Source organism: Balaenoptera musculus, chromosome 17 (genome assembly GCF_009873245.2).
Source record: "Balaenoptera musculus isolate JJ_BM4_2016_0621 chromosome 17, mBalMus1.pri.v3, whole genome shotgun sequence".
In the NCBI taxonomy this organism is placed as follows: Eukaryota; Metazoa; Chordata; class Mammalia; order Artiodactyla; family Balaenopteridae; genus Balaenoptera; species Balaenoptera musculus.
In genome coordinates this window covers 67,570,777-67,590,018 of record NC_045801.1, presented here as the reverse complement: position 1 = coordinate 67,590,018, position 19,242 = coordinate 67,570,777, and the positions used below count along the sequence as shown (strand labels likewise).

The window sequence follows — 19,242 nt, the reverse complement described above, 5'->3', positions numbered from 1 at the left end:
ACCGAAGAATTTCCCTTTGAGAATCCATCTACTTAAACACACATATCAGCGTGACGCTGGCTGTTGCTGGTATTATTCTAAACTGAAAAGCCTTAAGCCCTGCTCGTGTGGTTCAGTCTCCCCAGCGTCTGCGTGACGCACAGCAAGGCATCCGCCTTCGCCATTTAATGCTTCATTGGAATATCCGACAATCTCATTTTCGTTCCGAAATAAAAAATGTTCAGTCATTAATTAGCACTGAGTGTTATATTATTAAATTTACTGACTTCTGATTCTTATTTGCAATGCTTCTGGAACAGTTCTGGCATAAGGCACCACAGAAGACGAATTCCTTGCTATAGGGTTGATTTTTTTGTGGGGTGGGAAGGGATGGGGGGGAATTTACACATGTTTAAAATTACTTTTTCTCTGAATACAAAAGTCACTCATGCTTCATGTACAATTAGTAAATAGAGAAAAAAGTATGAGGGGGAAGGGGAAAAACTCACTTAAAATGCTATCACTTGGTCATAATAATCACTTAATATCTGAGCATTTTCCCCCAGATATAGTTAACTATATCCTATGTAATAAGTCATAGTTAAACTTGAGCTGTTAATTCAGCTCCGTATCCTGTTTTCTCCCCATTTCAGATTATATCTCAAGCATTAAAAATTTCTTGTAGATGTTTACAGTGGGCACAAAAGATTCCATAATATGCACTAAACAAGCCTCTCATCGTTGAGCATATAGGTAGCTTCCCAGGTTTTGATAGGATAAATTGGTGATAAAACATCTTTCTACACACTCTAAATCTTTGCCCATATTTCAGATAATTCCCTTAAGAAAGCTTCCTAGAAATGAAACCACAGAGAACATCAGTGCTGCAAACAGAGTAAATGGATTGAGTTTACATGTGCTAAGCTCTGTCGTAAGCATTTTGCATAGATAAACTAATTCAATATTAGTTCAGTTCTACAGATGAGGAAACTGAGGCACAGAAAGATGAAGTAACTCCCTCCAAGGTCACTTAGCTAGAAAGTGGCGCAGCTGGGATGTGAAGCCAGCGGTCTGAGGATGGAGCTGGTGCTTCTAACCTTTATGCTGTATGAACTTTCTAATCACATATGTAAACATGACCCTAGCAGGTCATAAACACTTGGAAGGAATTGACCCCCTAATTGAACCCTCAGATGTTACAGAAAGCAAGGCCCTGAAAGATTAAGTAACTTATTAAAGTCACACAGATAGCTAGTAGCAGATCTAGAACTTATATCTCCTGACTCATCATGCTGTGATCCAAAAACTTGCTATGCAAAGCATGGCCTGCAAACCACAGCACCAGTAGTGCCTGAGAGTCTGCTACAAATGCAGAGCCTCAGGCTCTACCTCAGCCCTCTTCAAGCAAATCTGCTCTGTTAACAAGACCCCCTGGTGATTTATTTTCAACACTGAAGTTCAGAAACTCTGGCAATACACTCTGTAAACTTGAAAGATTAATGGAAAATCTGCATATAAGCTGCTAGTATTTCCACATCATTAAAAAGATATATATATCCTCATTTTTCAGTTAGTTAAAGTTTATAATTAGGTTGAACCACATGAAATTGCTCTTATTTTAGATAAACAGTCAGATATTAGCAACTTACTGTGGTTCAACTTCAGTGGGTAGAGGGGTAACAACAATAAAACTTACAGGTATCCACGCTCTGTGTAGAGACTGGACCTGAGGAAGAACAAGTTTCCTTCCCCCAAAGAGTATACAGTTAGTCAGAAAGAATTAACAATTAAACAGACAATTATAATTCAACATGATAAGTGATACCAAGGAGCATTCTGAGAGCTCAGGAGGAAGTTAAGTGATGTCCTGAAAGATAAATGCTATGGAAGAAAACAATTATTTCCCTCGATTAGTGGCAAGAGAGATGGGCTTGCAAGCTTTAGCCGAATTATTAAGTGGGTATCCCCATAAGCTGTCAGATCCTGATGAAACAAAAAGATAAAGAATATAAGGTATTTTACAAAGTAAGGACAATGTGAATTCTGCTTGAACTGTGAAAGCAAGATGCCTGTGTTGTTCTTAATGATGAGAGCAGGTAAAGAAAGTTACAGGTCTTACCGCTTAGCGTACGCTATTCTCATGGGCCCCAATTTGGTCATTTCTATTTTTTGAAGTTAATGGATATTTCTAGTTGGATGAAATGAACTGGCTTCCCATTGTACTATGAAATAAACAAAAGAATCTTTGGAGTAATTAATACTTAAAGGTACAATGTGTTTACCAGAAGCTGTGCATAATTTTTAAATAAAGTGTACAGTATGTGTCAGTATACAAAACCTTTGCTAAATATTTACCATGAAATTTTTCTATTCTTAGTAAGTCATTCCTTTAAGTACTTGCAATTGGCTATTATACAAGTGAGACTGGGCCATCATGTTGATTTTGCATCTTTCCACTGGTTGGTTTAGAAGGCTTAATTTGGGGGGATTAACTGGATGTGTGAATTGGCAATATTCCACTTTACCACTTCCTCTTTTTCTTATTAAGATTGCTTTCCTAGAAAGAACTTACCTATCAATAGCTATGCCCATGGTGAGCTATTCAACCTGTAGTTAAATGCTCTCTCTATAAATTGTATTAAAGGAAAAACCAAATGTTTTTCACCTACAAAAAGGAGGCCAAGATGGTGGCAAGTCCTTTGGTGTTTCATGTCATATGTTTTCTTGAGAAGCTATGTGTTAGCTTCAGAACTGGAGAGTAATTCTCCAACCTTGGCACCCTCCTCCTGCTATTCCTCAGCTAGTCCTCATCTCTCCCTTCTTTTTTCCACAACACCTTCCCCCAAGGCTTTCTAAGAGGTTAAGCCTTTGTCACAGGGACCTGACAAACTGATTTCACACAATTTCTGCCTGGACATTTATAGATTTTACTCACCCTGACTGCCGTCATGGGAAGTGTGCTGACCTCCAAGCAGGAAATGCTGTAAGTCTCAGGACACTGCGAACCACATAACACTCTATTTGATCAATTGTATCTGTTCAAATTTTTATTGTTATCTTATTTTAAAGGAAGACTGCCTCTGCTCTCCAGGGCCATTCTGTTTCTGTGGTACTTGGAATTTATATTAAGTAGGGGAACTGAGCATAGGAATTGAAATCAGACATACTGCATCAAGATACATAAAGACTTAGAAAAAGATAAGCTAAAAGGAAGAATGTGGACAATTAAGTTCTGAGAGATAATGTGGAAGTGTAAGCAGATAGGGTAGGGGGTCCCCGGAGAAAGAGTACCAGGCATGGCTTTCTTGACATAAGGGAAGCCATTTTTGGTCTAAGCCATTTTGTGATCTAAGCCAGGCCACAGTGTTTGCCCTTGAACAGGTCTCAGTAATTAGTGATCTTAAGGGAACAAAATAATGCAGGAACAAACTGGCTGTTATCGGGCAAGAGAAGTAACAAGAGCAAAGATAATAAATCAGTTGTAAATACTGCCGGCTCAAGCATGTTCTTGAGCTGTTTTGCAGAATTCAAACCCCCCCTTGACCCCTCAACCACCAGATCAAGTGGAACCTAAGCGATGATGTTGACCTTTTCTGACCCTTGTGACTTCAGTCAACTAAAGCTTGGACTCTGTCAACTTCATGAATATGTGTGTACCCTTAGCTTAAAAGTTCTCCAATCTTGCTGTGCAGGGAGACACTGTTTTGGGAAAGATGCCCTGTGTTCTCCTTAGTCACTGCAAGGAGTAAATCCTTCCTTCTGATCCTTGGCTTGGTTGTGTCTTTTGGCTTGACAGCCCCCAAGGGGCGAACCCAGTTTTCGGGAAACAGAAGTCCTTTGGTTCATAAAAATTATTCAAAGACTAGAGGAGATGTTAAACTCAACGTGAATCGATGATTAAGGAGCCATCTATAATCTCAAACGCATTGGTATGTATTCCTTAGAGGGTGAAATAACCATGACCAAAAGGCAAGGATCACGTCTCTAAATTTGGTAAATGGCAGTGACGAATAATCATGGTGGCCCGCCGGTGCCCGTTCTGGCACTCGCAGGAAATGACAGCTTCACCTTAGATCGCCTCCCGGGAGTCAGAATGTTGTTCAAAGCATTTTAGGAGCCTGTACAAGTAAAACACCTGAGACCAGATTTGGGTAGTTGGATAGGTGATACCCAAGACAGAGTGAGCAGGGAGAAGGGGACAGGAGGCTGGAGAATACTGCATCGAGGCACACCCAGGGGGTCCTAGGAATCCCCACATTCCTCCTGCAGCTCTAGGGGCTAAGTGGCTTCCGTTTCTCACTACCTAGTCTGGCAAAACTGCCTGCAGGTGTCAGCAGTCCGATTCCTAGTTTATTAGTTTCCATCTCTGCCAACCTCTCTTCCTCCCTCCCTCCTTTCCTCCTTTCCATCCATCTAAACTTTTACTGAATATGCCAAACACTATTTGGGGACTATGAGAATACAGATAAAAATAAGATACAGCACCTTACTCTCAATTTGCTTATAAACGAAAAGGAAAGACAAGACATCCACAAACAACTGTAATACCCAGCAGTATGTGGTGATGGCTATAAATGACAGAGCGAGCGCTATGGGATCTCAGAGGAGGGAGCCATCACAGCTGATTAATGGGGAGCTCTTGCTGGAGGAGCCGTGTTTGAAGGGCTCCTGAAAGGCACGCAGGCATGGGGGAGGGAGAGCTTCCCCAGAAATATGTGCTGCCTGGACAAATGTGCAGAAGAAGAGAGGTAGAGGTGATGGAGATTGTTCACAGTGTTAAGAGGAAAAAGAGGTCTACCTGCAGGGCAGCAGCAGGAACAAACGGTAAATGTGCCCTCAGAGGCTCAGTTCCAGCCGTGTCACCTCGGTGCTGACTCTCCACAGTGGTTCTCAAACTTTAGCTTACATCACCTGGAGGGCTCCCTCCAGCCCAAGTTGCTGGGCCCACCCCCAGAGCTCCTCAGGGCGGGGAGGGTGTGGCCTGCATATTTGCATTTCTAACGAGTTCCCAGGTGATGCTGCCTGCCGGTCCAGAACCACGGTCCCTGTCCAGGGACCAGCCAAACAGGCTCCCGCGCCACTTTGCTGTTCCCCATGGGGAAATTACTACCCTCAGATATTCACATGGCCCCTGGTCTCACTTCACTCTTCTCATGACACCGTTTATCCCCTCTCTACGCTTTAACTATCTTCATAACCTTTATCAGAACTTAACACCATGGTTTATTACTTTTCTGTCATCCCATTAGGATGTAAATCCCATGAGAGACGATTTCATTCACTAGTGCCTCAAGCAGTGCTATATTCTGAGCACCTAAATTCCTGTGTTCCTAGGACTTAAAATAGTGTTGGGCACATAGTAGGCACTCAATAAATAGTGTTGACTGAATGAATGAGATGTTAGAAAGACGGGAGCCAGGATAAGGGACCTTGTGTAGTTTTAGGCAGAAACCATGGAAACGAAGATGACTCAGGAAAGAAGCCACATCGCCCCCATCTTGAAAGTAAAGAAAAAGATACATTTCTTTGCTCCTGTAAGTAAAAGGCTTGGGGTTGGGGGTGAGAAGAAGGGTGGGTTAGGTGGATTGGGGGCTTGAAGTAATTGGAGAGTTCTTAGAGCAGCTGTTGCGGAGCGTGAACCACCTCAGCAAACTAGGCTCCTAGGGAAAGGGAGAGAGAAGAAATCCCTAAGTGAGACAGAGGAAACAAGGCAGACTACATTTCTCTCTAGAATACCAACGTGGTTTTCCTCTCAGGTATCATATTAAGATGCTTTTCTACCTGTCATTTGCAGTCTGTTCCCTATTGCTTCTACACAGAGACCTGAAAACTAGGGAGAAATGGCCTCCCCCATGTGTCTTCATTTTAGGCCCTAAAAGTCAAGGGCTTAGAGTATATTTTTCAGCAGCAAATTTCTAACTACTCCAAACATTTTGCTACACGGGCTTGTCCCAAATGTCTCAAACCTTCCATATGTTTAGTAATTTTGATGCCGAATATATCACTATCACATTATCACATACACATTACATATGTTCCACAGAAACATGATTGACAGGCTCTAAGTAGGACCTCAGCCATCTTATGACAAGTCTTGTGTCCTCATTACATCCACAAAAATCACAAGAAGGAACTTAGTAGACATTTAGGTGATTCATGTATTAGTCTGATAAGAAGAGGACAGTCTGAAAGGTAGATGGGGAAATGAAAGTATGGCAAATGAGGTCACATGTGCAATGGCTACAGAGTCTGTAGGTGCAAAAATAGACCAGGGTTCTCATCTGGTGATAAGATGTGTGATCCTGTGGAAGTTTCATCTTTCATTGGTTGGTAATCTAAGACTGAAATGCTATAAACATATATGATGTGTGTGTTAAAAAAAAAAACAGGTCGAGAAAGAGCAGGAAGAGGGTGTGTTGACCTAATATACTTGCATTTCCATTTGGTTTTTTATTTTCCAGTTTAGATTGTTGGATTAAAACATATGTATAGCTGATTCACTTTGTTAGAAAGCAGAAACTAACACACCACTGTAAAGCAATTATACTCCAATAAGGATGTTAAAAAAAATAAAATAAAATAAGCCCTCAGGATGCAGAGACTACCGCTCTTGCCTTTGACGATTCCTAACCTTACTTGGGGATAAGGAACGATAAGTCATCATCGGTACTCTTGGTACTTGATCAGTTAAGTGTTTTGAGATGAGGGAGGATGGGAGGACTGGAAAGAGGGAAGAGGAGACTGTACCTCCAGTTCTCAGATAACTGACAGGAGGAGGGAGAGGGATGTCCATTTATTTGATTAAGAAGAGCCATTTTCATGGATCTTTAGTTCACCAGGAAGATAGAAGGTAATGGAAAGGTAATCAATTTCGTAACAGGTTGTATCTACACGAGAGCTTCTCCAACTAATATCAGACGTAATAATTTACCTAATATAGTAATTTATAATACATTTCGATTTACAAAGCACTTTATCTTTTCATTTCATGCTAGAGAAATACAAATGAGTGGTAGTCTTTTCTTTATCCTCTCTTCCATTGCTGTATCATTTCTGCCCTCTTTCATTTTGAGTTCCAGAAGTTGCTCTAACACAAATCTTCAGTTAAACATGTATTCTTTCTGCTTTCGATTCCAGCTTGGTTTCTCACTAAACTAGAGGTTAGTGACTCCTGTGTCTGAAGGGACAAAAGAAGAAAGGAAATTATCCTCCTCGAGGGCAGGATGACCTGGTCCCTAGAGGAGAGGCTATCCAGCAGGAGCCATTACTGTGGAGGCTGGCGGCTACTGTCAGAACTGTAGCAATGAAAGCAGGAAGGAGGGATGGGGAAGAAAGACCCTATCTTTCTCTCCTTCTCTGCATGTGCTTCCTGGGAAAGAGTGCCAGACACAGCTACAGAAGCCCATCTTGCAGGTACAAAGAAAAGAAAGGCAGAGGATGGACGGGGAGATTTCTGACATTGATCTTGCTTGACTTGCTTTATAGCTTCCTAAGGGCTTATTTAAAGATATATCCTCACCCTTTCATGGAACTGTAATAGATTGAGTGATGAGGGTCCAGGGTGGCATGATCTAGATAACATGAGGAAACATGGGATGATCCTCAAGAAAATCATGGAGCTGGGTTCATGGTTCCTTTACAAACTCATCTCTACCATCAGCTGGGCCCTCAGTAATGCTTGGTGATCCTTCTGAGGGTTCAAGTCATCTCCCTCAGGAACACTTTAAATCGTCTCTCTTTTTATCAGGTTCTTTATCCACTGTCTCTTCTAGGATCAGGACCCCTCCCACCTACTTTAAAAAGAGAGGGCAGCTAGCTTTCTGTCTCTTCAGAGACCTAACTCCACCATTCTCCCCCTCCCTCTTCTTTATCTGTAGTCTTGCTTTCTCTTCTTATTCCTACCATCTGGCATAAAATATGGCCGTATCTTTCCTAAGAAGTAAAAGCAACATGATTAAACTCTTCAGCTCTAGTTATTGACCCTCCCCCCCGACCCCCTTCATGGATAAGCTTCTTAAAATTATGGTCTACACTCACTACTAATTTCCTCACATCCCATTCATTCCTCAACCTCCTGTGCTCTGGTTTTCACTCCTCATTCCACCAAGAGCATTTTTGATGATAACACAAATGAGTTCCTTAATGGCCAAACCAATGGGCACTACTTTGCAGTACTTGATGTGACTGACCTCTTCCTTCTCGGATCTCTTACATCCCTTTAACTGACATTTCTTGGGTTTCTTATTTTCTCTCTAGGCCTTTCTACTGGTTTCTTCTCTGGCTTTCCCCCTCTATTCTTTTCATGTAATAAGTGCCTCCTGGGTGCTTCATCCTACACTCAAAGTTTCAAGAAATTATTTACACATCAGTTACTAGAATCTACATTACAGGCTAGATCTTTCCTTTGAGCTTTAGACCCATCTATCCAATCGGCACTTTATAGGCATCTCAAACCATACACATCCGAGAAAGTACTAACCTTCTCTGCAAAGAGCTCAGTCCTGTTAACTAATCCTGAGAATCGCCTTATACTATTTCCTCTTTCTTCTCCCCTTTGGTTATCTAATTGTGAAAATTCCACCTCCTAAACATTTCTTTAATTGGTTCCCTACTTTCCCTTCAATTGTTACTACCAGAAGCCAGGCTCTGCTGTATTACCATGGTCACCATAATATCCCAGTCTTCTTGCCTCCAAATCTTTAGCCCTCAATCTTCCCTTCTCAATGATGGTAGAGGGAATTTTCCTCAAAAAATCTAATTATCTAAATTCCCTGGTGAAAATTCTTCATCAGCACCCAGTCACCTTTGGGAGAAATCAGGACTCCATATTATAGGGCATAATAAGGTGATTCATGACCTTGAAGCCTTACCTCATCTCTCCTTACTCCCACCTAGAGAATGCCCTTTACTTTAGCCATGCTTAATTGCTCTGATTTTCTAGTCTTGACAAGCTCTCTCACCTGTAGTTCTTTGTGATGGTAATTTATTCCCTGTGTATGGAAAACCTTAACCCGATTTCTACTTGTTCTTTATGACTGAGGTGAGGCTCATGTCCTTTAAGTACCAACCGTCTAAAAGAAAAATGTAAATATCTTGCATATTTAATAATCCACCCAAATTTCTGCTTGTCTTTTAAGATTCATCTTGCAACCAAGAAGCCTCTTTGACCTCTCTCCACCCTTCAGTCTGGATTAAGTGACCCTCTCCTGCACTTAGCCAGCTCCAAGAGTTTTCTCTAAGGGCACAGTGATCCCAGAGTTGGAATTGTTTGTTTACTTGCCCGAGTACTCATTATGCTGCACACATGGACAGTTCTTTCATCTCTGTAGTCCCAGACTAGCAGAGGGCCAGATCCCCTACAAATGTTTATAGAAATGAAATGAAATCCCTCCTCATTAAACACTTCTCAGCCTTGCCAACTCACTTTACTTCACCCCCAACAAGTCTAGGGAATAGAAAAGAGTAAGAAGTTTTCTGGATTCACCAAAGACAGTGTTGTAAAAAAAAAAAGAAAAAAAAAAGCTGTGAACTTGGCTGACCTGGATTTTCGTCCCATCTCCACCATCAGCTCTGCAAATCCTTTTACCTTTCTGGAGTTCCGCTTCCTTATGTATTAAATAAAAGGATTGGGCTATGAATTTTTTTTTTTTGGTCTCCTTCAGTTCTGACACTCTGACTTTAAAAGACCATATACAGAATAAAAATGCACACTTTTATATCAGCTTGAAGTGCAAAATTCTGAATGCCCATTTGGGTGGATTATTTCTTTAGGAGAACCAAGTGGAAGGAAGAATGGGTTGGCATTCATTAAATATCAGAGTGACCAGAGAGAGAGAGAGATTGCTAGTTATTTCACAGTATGTTCTTCCAGATTTGACCATTATTTCATAGCCTCCCTTGCAGCTGAGGGTATCTAACTGATTCTGGCCAGTAAGGAGTGATGTCTGAACTTCCGGACTGTGCTTTTAAAGGAAAGAGGAGTGACCATCCCTTTCCACTTTCCTGCTGGCTGGACTGCAGAGCTGGAAGACTCCTTCCTAACAAATTTGGGAGTTGAGTGTTGAGAACAGCAGAGGTATAGGACAGAGGGAGCCTGGTTCTCTGGCACCATCAACTATACCAGTTTTGGATTTTTACATGAGAGAGAAATAAATTTCTCATTTAAGCCATTGAATTTTGGGGTCTTTGTTCTAGCAAAAAAGTGAAAGAAAAACAAAACAACCCAACAGTATCCTTAATAACATAGATATTAAAATAAGAAAATGTTTTACTATTTTCAAAGTATGCTGAGAAAAAGCACAAAGGTGGTAATTTTGTTGAAGAAAACCCTTTAGAAATTTGCTTCAACCTTTAATAAGAAAACTTTAAGGAAATTTACTATACTACCCAGAACAAGATCCTAAAGCTTCATATTCTGCATTCTGCTTTATCATAAAGAAGTTAATGCCCAGACGCAGGTTGGGAAGGCATTTATTTGGCAAAGCAAATTCTAATCCTATATACTAGTTATCTACAGATTGATCATAATGAAGACTCTAAAACAACAAAAGTCTTAATTTTCTGTTCAGTAGTTCCATGTATAAAGACAGAAAACATAATGCTTTTGTAGCTTGCACAATCTAGGCTGTGAAGTTATGAACCATTAACATCCTTCACTGCTTTTCACAGGGTGGAAGTGATTAGGCTTAATGGCATTACCCAGAAAGTATCCTGGCGCCGTAAAATAAAAGCTCCATCATCAGATTGGGCTCCAAGGGGAAAGTGGCCCAGAAGCACATGAAACGCTCCTCCTTCCACCCGCTTAGCGGCAGGAGGAATCCTGATCCCTATGGAGGACCGTCTGTCTGTGAGCCCAGGTCAGGGGTAGGCGCTGCAGCACTGTGCATCCTAACAAGCAAAGCTGGAGGCCCCGACACGCAACACATGGCAGGGAAGAAAGCTTTTTGTGTAATCAGCTGATAAACAATCCACACTTGGGGGCTGCACTTTGCGCTAGTGCCTAAGGAAAACCGAAAATAATCTCCCACTAATTAGGGTCCAGTGCTAAAAGGAACTTCCAGAAGACGCTAGAGAACTATTCTACTAACCACAGACCAACTTGCGGGGGGGGGCAAAAGTTCAAAAGCAACCTCAGAGCCCACCATACACCCTTCCCAGCACCTCATGCTCCCAATCTGTATCTATCCTGCACATTTTAATCTATCATTCATGATCTGAGATGCCTCCTCCTTGCTTTAGGCCCTTATTATGAGTAAGGCCTGCCTGCCTTGCTTGTTAAAGATGAGCAAGGCTGAAGCTCTCTATTCTCTGATTAACAGGGGAGTTTCAGGGCTGAGGAGAGTGAAATAGAGACGGAGGAACCAGAGAGTCTGATTATAGAGGCCTTGAGAGCCTGGCAGAGAACGGATTTGATGTATTTGGCAATAGGTAGCCAAAGTAGATCTTTGAGCAAGAGAGTAACACAACAGAAGTCTTGTAGCATCAGTCTGAGAAAGGACTATAGGAAGGTAGATCAGTTAGGAGAAAGTTACCTTAACCTAGGCTGAGATAAAGACGTCCTAAACATGGCTGGTGGCTGTTACAAAAGAGAGGACAAGTAGGATTCTTTTTAGGGGAATGGAAGGAACTAGAGATAAACTTGCTCTTTAAGAATGAAATAAGATGCAGGGCAGAAACAGAGACACACATGTAGAAAACAAACGTACGGACACCAAGGGGGAAAGTGGGGGGGGGGAGGGGGTGGTGGGATGAATTGAGAGACTGGGATTGACATGTATGCACTAACATGTATAAAATGGATGACTAATAAGAACCTGCTGTATAAAAAAATAAATAAAATGCAAAAATGCAAAAAAAAAAAAGAATGAAATAAGAGGGTAGTTGAAGACCTAAAGTAAAGCTCATTAAGGAAACAAACACAGTGGAGAATGAAAAGGCTGACACCACAATTTGCCATCCAAATCAGGACCCTTCTCAGACTGAAAGGGGTACACAGTCAGTTACTACCCCAGAACAGCAGGTGCAGACTAGGACAGTCCCCGGCAAGTGAGGATTCATGGCCATCCGATCTGAAAAGAGCTTTAACTACCAACAGAGAAGATAACGCTCAGATTCACAAGCAGCTGGGTCTCTTGTACTCTAGCCCTAGGTTTCCAAACGGTCAGAACATTCCAAGGAAGCCACCATCAGAGGGCAAAAGACTTAAAAGCTTCTGTCGAAAGACGGAGGGGACTAGCTAGAGAGGTAACGTGGAAGACAAGGATGATGTCACTGAAGTCAAATCTGTTCCCCCGAGTCTGTGTATTTCTCAGTCCTCTTCAATACATCACATCCAAATTTGGGGACGCTTTGCTTACAGGACTTCGAGGACCAAACTGCCTTGAGAAGTCTTATTTCCTTCAAGTCTAATTCCTGGATCTCCATATCCCGTTCTCATGGATGACTAGTGAACTTGACCAATAACTGGGGTGTGTGTGGGGGGGGGGATGGCAGGATGGGGGACAGGGATGGGGGTGGGTACAGCACGGACACTGGCTAATCAGAATGCAGCAGCTGGCAAGGGGGCTGTGACCAGCCTGCACATACCTATGCTCATGGGGAAGAGGCCGGTCACTGGAGCTTCTCTCCGAGAAAGAAAAGAGAAGGCGAGAGAAAAGAGAAGGCAACGGGTCCTCACCAAACGCAGGGCTGGAGAGGAAGGAGTCCGGGAGGCCTCGCAGGCAGACCCAGCACCAGGGGGTTCCGTCCCCCGGAGCAGCGCTGGTGGCAGGTAGTCTGTGCTCTCTCCACCTGCAGCCCAGGTACCTGAAGCCTGGGTGACCGGAATAGGGGAGGCCCGGGAAGGGATTTCTACCCTCCTTCTTGGTGCCTAGATCTCTTTCAATGCTCCCACAGTAGGCTGCTCATCCCATACAGCACTAGTGGCAGGGCGGGAGTGAAGACGCAGTCGTAGAGAACGGACTTGAGGACATGCGGGGGAAGGGGAAGCTGGGACAAGGTGAGAGAGTGGCATTGACACATGCACACTACCAAATGTAAAATAGATAGCTAGTGGGAAGCAGCTGCATAGCACAGGGAGATCAGCTCGGTGCTTTGTGTCCACCTAGAGGGGTGGGATTAGGGAGGGTGGGAGGGAGGCTCAAGAGGGAGGGGATATGGGTATATATGTATATGTATAGCTGATTCACTTTCTTGTACAGCAGAAACTAACACAGCATTGTAAAGCAATTATACTCCAATAAAGATATATTAAAAAAAAAAAAATGCTCATGTAGGCTGCTCATCCCATTTTCCTTCCAGGAAACAGTGATAAATGCCAGTCAAGTTCTTTATTTTACAACTGCAATCTTTGACTTTATTCTTATTTTGTGACACAATACTCAATTAGTTACTCAACAGTAGGCTGCTCATCCCATACAGCACTCAAACACTATGTACATCTTAATATTATGTGTTGGGCTGCTTTCTGTACTAAACTGCAAGCTCTCAGAGGGCCTCAGCTCTGCTGACCAATGCTCTGGGCACAAGTAGGCACTGGAATACTCCTCACTGAAGGAATGAGGCACACGCCCGTGGCCACTTTCTGTGCTATCAGGGTGGAAAGATCGCGAAGTGCCAAGAACCACGCAATACCCATACCATTGCATTTAATCCCCACAACTTGGCAGGGAAGGTTCTAATATTGTCTCCATGTCTCAGGTGAAGAAACTGAGGCTCAGAGAGGTTAAGGAACTTACCCAAGGTAACAGAGCTACTAGGTGTGGGAAAGCAGAAATCGAAAGCCAGGCAGTTGAACTTCAGGACTTATAAACATTATACATGAAGAAAGTACCAAATAAGTGGTTCCTGAAGAATCACAACCACTTTGGTTCTACAGCATTGCCAGAATTCATTGTGTCACTGGCTTAGATCTCTCTTTTACCATCACTAGAAAAATCTACCCTAATTTCATGTAAAGCAGAAGATCCTTATTTTTTGCCCTCAGGATCACAGTGTAATAACTAACTAGGTCTGCTTCCAGGAATACGAGGAGATGAGGGAAAAGGAGAGAACACAGAATGCTATTTGCCCTAGTCAGAGTCTCATTCACTGACTGATGTTTGTTTATCATCAAAATGTTTGACGTGCATTTGCAGCCCTTGAAGCCTGCTTACAGAGTATCAATAAACGTTATTTGATGTCAAGTTATTTCCCACACTTGGCTTCATTCCTTTTCTATGTATTTTTAAATCTTCCTTGTGTGTAATTTGATGTAGTTATCCAAAAAGATATTCGTTTTTGTCAGATTTTCCTTGTAGTCTCTACATTTTTTTCATGAGATGCTTAAATCTGCTATTTCCAAGCATCTATCATACAGCTGGCACCACACAATTGTTACCAGTTTGGGTAGAAAGAAGCCTAGGCTCATTAGCTGCTCTCAGGAAGCACGTTGGTCTGCCCTGAGGGTTCTATTTTTTGTCCATGCTCAGAGTCTTGCAAATGATAATCACTTATTATATTCAACCAAGACTTACAAAAATATTTTTTTAACAAAAATGCAAGAGATAGGGCTGCTTCATAATTACTACCAACACCACCAAAACAAATTACTTAAGGGACAAAAACGAGGCGGTTTAGAATGATAACTTTGTATGAGCAACAAAAATAACGCTCAATACTATTCTACCAGGTCGTTCCACCAGGTTCTTAGCTAGACTTGCAGAAAGTAGTTCCTGGGGAAGTAGAGCAAAATAATCCCAAACCTAGGCAGCATTTCTGTCTTTGGTGACGAGAGAATGACACGTATCTAATGAAGGGAAGGTAAAAACCCCCCATTTTCGATGGTGAGTATGCGCTGAACCTCTCCGGTTTTGGAGAAGCTCTCCTGTGATGGACAGGGAAGGCTCCCTTCAGCGTCTCATGTTTCATCTTTTTCTTCCAACTTTCAGTCACCTTTCATTTATACATTTAGGACTAACTTATTAGGTAGCAGCCAAAGAGAAAACGGCAACTATTACTTTCTTTGCAGAACAACAGAAAAGGTAGTGCAACTTCGTCCACAAAGAGTCGAAATTCTCTAAGAGAAGGCCGCCGCCTTTGGCCTCGTTTCTTCTAAGCGGCGTTTAGGGAAGTGTGCACACCTGCTCCGCCGAAGCAGGCTTGGTCACTTACCATTGATGAGGGCCACACACTGAAATCATTATGGACGGGGCTGCCTCTGGGCGGAGGAGCGAGGTCCTACGTCACACGGGCGCATCTAAATCCGTGATAGGTTTATCACAGGCCTGACATCCATTAAGAGTCGGAGTAAACGCCTCCACACCTTAGCCCGCACCGTCAGTCACTAAACACGTCTTCCTTACCCAGGGCTCCGAGGGCGGTGAAAAATGATGGACGTAAAGCCTGGACCGTGTGTCCAGGAGACGTAAAAGCAGCCCTCATTTGTTAACTGCTCTGTTTCTCCCAGGAACACCGGAGTGGAAAATTTGGGGATTGTATTACCATCCACAGCCCTTTTCCCCACCAACACCTCTCCACCCCCATCCTGTGTCCCCTTAAACTGAGGGAACAATTTCCTCTGTAAGTACTGTGTTCAGGGGAACTCTAAAGCAGTGCCCAGATTCTTCAGGAGAGAAACGGAAACAATTCTCTTTTCCAGGATCACACTTATAAATCCTTCTCTACACGTATTCCTAGAAAGAACAACTTTGCTTCAAGACCTGGCTGTCATTCATATCGATATGAAAGTTTTCCTCAACTGGCCATCATTGAGCAACTGTAGTCTATTTTAAAAGATTTAAGAGGAGGAAGGGTAAGCTGGGACGAAGCGAGAGAGTGGCATAGACATAGACACACTACCAAACGTAAAATAGATAGCTAGTGGGAAGCAGCTGCAGAGCACGTGAGATCAGTTCGGTGCTTTGTGACCACCTAAAGGGGTGGAGTAGGGAGGGTGGGAGGGAGACGCAAGAGATATGGGGATGTATGTATATGTATAGCTGATTCACTTTGTTATACAGCAGAAACTAACACACCATTGTAAAGCAATTACACCCCAATAAAGCTGTTAAAAAATAAAATAATAAGCTACAAGGATATATTGTACAGCACAGGGAATATAGTCAATATTTTATAATAACTTTAAATGGAGTATAATCTCTAAAAATTTTGAATCACTATGTTGTACACTTGAAACTAATATAACATTGTAGGGCTTCCCTGGTGGCGCCGTGGTTAAGAATCTGGCTGCCAATGCAGGGGACACGGGTTCGAGCCCTGGTCCGGTAAGATCCCACATGCCGCGGAGCAACTAAGCCCCGTGTGCCACAACAACTGAGCCTGCGCTCTAGAGCCCGAGCTGCGCAACAAGCCACCGCAATGAGAAGCCCGCGCACTGCAGGGAAGCGTAGCCCCCGCTCACCGCAACTAGAGAAAGCCCGCGTGCAGCAAAGAAGACCCAATGCAGCCAAAATAAAATAAATAAATTTTTAAAAAGAAACGAATATAACGTAAACCAACTACACCTCAATTAAATAAAGATTTTTAAAATAAGAAAAAAAAAAAGATTTAAGACCCTGGTTTTCCTCCTCTGTAGAAAGGAATTGAACTAGAGGAGCTATTTAAGGCTCTTCCAGCCCTAAAATGCAGGAATGCCATAATTTCCAGATTCAAAGAACGACCCCTTGCAAATTCAAGCAAAGCATGCGCTGCATTATTTCGAAGCAACCCTTCAGGATAATACGACATGCGCAGTCCCAGCCGCTTTACACGCAGCCCCGTGCCTCGTTATGCGAAGCAAACACAAAGCGTGCTAACCCACAGAGCGGGGAAATACAAATGGTTTTCCCCTTCTGTGTTTCTCCCTTCAGAAAAACACCCATAATTTTACAGTTGCCTACGTTTATTCTTCTTATTTTGAGTCGACTCATTTGCATCGCTCAGATTAGAAAATCTAATAACCCCTCTGTAGGCTAGCAAGCACTCAAAAAAAAAAAAAAAAAAAAACCCCACACGATTTTTAATCACTGGTGAATTTCCACCCACGGCTTCTGCATACAATCCTAAAGGGGAAGCTTTAGTTTTCAGCTCACAATTCACGTGTCACAACAGCATCCTTCCTGCCGAGCAACCACCAAGGCAAACACTGCACATACTGGCCACCGCTGTTCCAAAGACAGAGTCCCCATCAACACCGGTCCACGGCTGAGGTTGGCACGGCATAAAAAGTATGAGAAACTAGTCTTGCGTCCACCACGTTCTCTCCAAAGAGCCAGGGGACTGCACATACATTTAATGTTAGGTGACCGGCAAAGCACACAGATTTACGCAGAGACTACAGACCAGAGAAAGTGAGGCAAGGCGCATACCAGCCCCCTGACCGGAGTCCAAGCTGATCAGGCCATGAGAGCCTCTCCACTTACCCAGCATAGCGGCTGCTGTAAAGATGGCTGTGCCCTGGGTGCAGAATCTTCAAAAAGAGCAAGCAAAGAGGCAGGAAAGCAGCTCTCCGGCTGCTGGGCTTCCCGAGGAACTTCATAGTGCGAGGATGAGAGGGGCTGAAAGTTCTTCCCGCAGTCACCGTCACCCGAGGCTGGAGGTGGCTCCCAGCGCGCCCTCCACCCAGCGCACGGTCCCTGGGAGAGGGTGGGGAGCGGGCTCAGGAGGGAGCAAAATGTGACACTTCTTCCCAGCCTCAGAGAAAAAAAAAAAAACAGTTCAAGCAGCTGAGGGAGGGAAGTTGCTGTTCAGACTTGGTCTTGGGACGAGAAGCAGCAGCTTCTGCCCACACACAGCCCTGCCCAGCCCCGCGCTGAGCTCCAGGCTCCCCTCGAAGGGGCTGGGCCTCCCCGTGCTGACTCACCGCAGGGGTTTGCTGGGTGTCGCTTCATTAGGGTAACTCCTCTTTTTGTCCTCTTGTTTTTTGGGGCTTTTTTTTTTTTTTTTGGCTCTTCAACTTTTGGCCCCTAACTTTTTTGGACAACCTTCCTCCTCCCCTAATTGCAAAAGACTTGTTTGAGGACGAGCTAAACACGCAGGCATAGAACATTCCAGGCTTCGTGTTTTGATCTACCATGGCAAATTTCAACACGGAGTCCACATTCTGAAATGCACAGTGAACAGTCTTGATGAGCTGTGGCCCCTGGGTGTGGCCAGCCAGGCCTGGTGCCCGCTCCTACCTGCACCGGGACGGGCAGCTGCTTCCCTGGGCTTCCCTGTGCCCCTGTGCTGATTCCATGGCGGCGGCATCCAGACCTGCGGCTATTTCAAAGGTTCTCATGGAGGAACTGGAGGTCTCTGGGTGCTGAACCACCTTCCCTGCACATTTGGAATCACTTAGGGAGCTGGGCTATTTAAATCAGAATTCCTGGGGGTGGGATCATTTGTTGAAAAAGCCCCTCAGGTGATTCCAGTATTTAGACCCCCTGCTGGTCTAGAGCAGGACTTGTCAAACTTGGCCCTGCATGCACATCACCTGGGGATCTCGTTAGAGCGCAGCTTCTGAGGCAGCAGGCTGGGGCCGGGCCTGAGCGTCTGCATTTCTAACAAGCTTCCAGCTGATGCTTGTACGGCTGGTCCTTCGGCCACACTTTGAGGAGCAAGGCTTTACTTTAGAATGAGGTCTGCTTTTACTTCTCTCTCTAACAGCTAGAGGGTGGAGGGAAACCTTGGAGCAAGCCAGTTCCTTCTTGTTTTACCAAGTTGGTGACGAAGAAGGCTTTTTGGCATTCACTTGCTTCTATCCCAATACACTGGAAAACCCATCTTGGGGGAGGATATGCTTTGCTCTAGTAAATAAGAACATTGTTATCTAGGGTGTCCCCTGCTCTCCGCCATGCCCAGTCCTGGTCGTGCTCTGGAAGATGGTGAGCCAGCGTCCCTCTATCACACTCACTCATTTACTTCTCAAATTTCCTGAAGAGTCGTGACCAAGAACTCCTGTACCTTCTAACATGATAGCCAGAGCCTCTGGTAGAAGGCACCAAATCTTTCCCCATGTTCTCCACCTGGGGAGGTGAGTTTGAGTCCTGTGAGTTTGGTCCATAACAGCTGAAATGCTTTTCATCCGAGATGATTCTCTAAAGTTTTCTACAACTACCCCAGGATTTAATCTCTTCTCCGCATCCCCTTCCCTAACACCCAGTATGTCTGCCCCTGTAGGGCACAGCACTTCAATTTTAAGTGTTTGTCTGCTTTCCTCACAAGGCTGCCTTCTCCTTGAATGCAGAGCTATATCCCTTTCATCTTTGTACGACTGCCTTTTCTCTCCTAGAGGGAACAGTGTTC

General features: G+C 43.7%; 1 protein-coding gene across 1 annotated transcript in view; it reads right to left on the bottom strand.

Annotated features, from left to right (window-relative positions):
* The window catches only part of CPA6 (carboxypeptidase A6), a 267,903-nt gene extending 250,231 nt beyond the window's left edge, over nucleotides 1-17,672 (bottom strand). The window contains exon 1 of the mRNA XM_036830635.1: nucleotides 17,379-17,672. Coding sequence (XP_036686530.1) covers nucleotides 17,379-17,494 — 116 coding nt within the window. The 5' untranslated portion in view covers nucleotides 17,495-17,672. The remainder of the gene's footprint in view (nucleotides 1-17,378) is intronic.
* Between the last annotated feature and the right edge of the window lie 1,570 nt (nucleotides 17,673-19,242).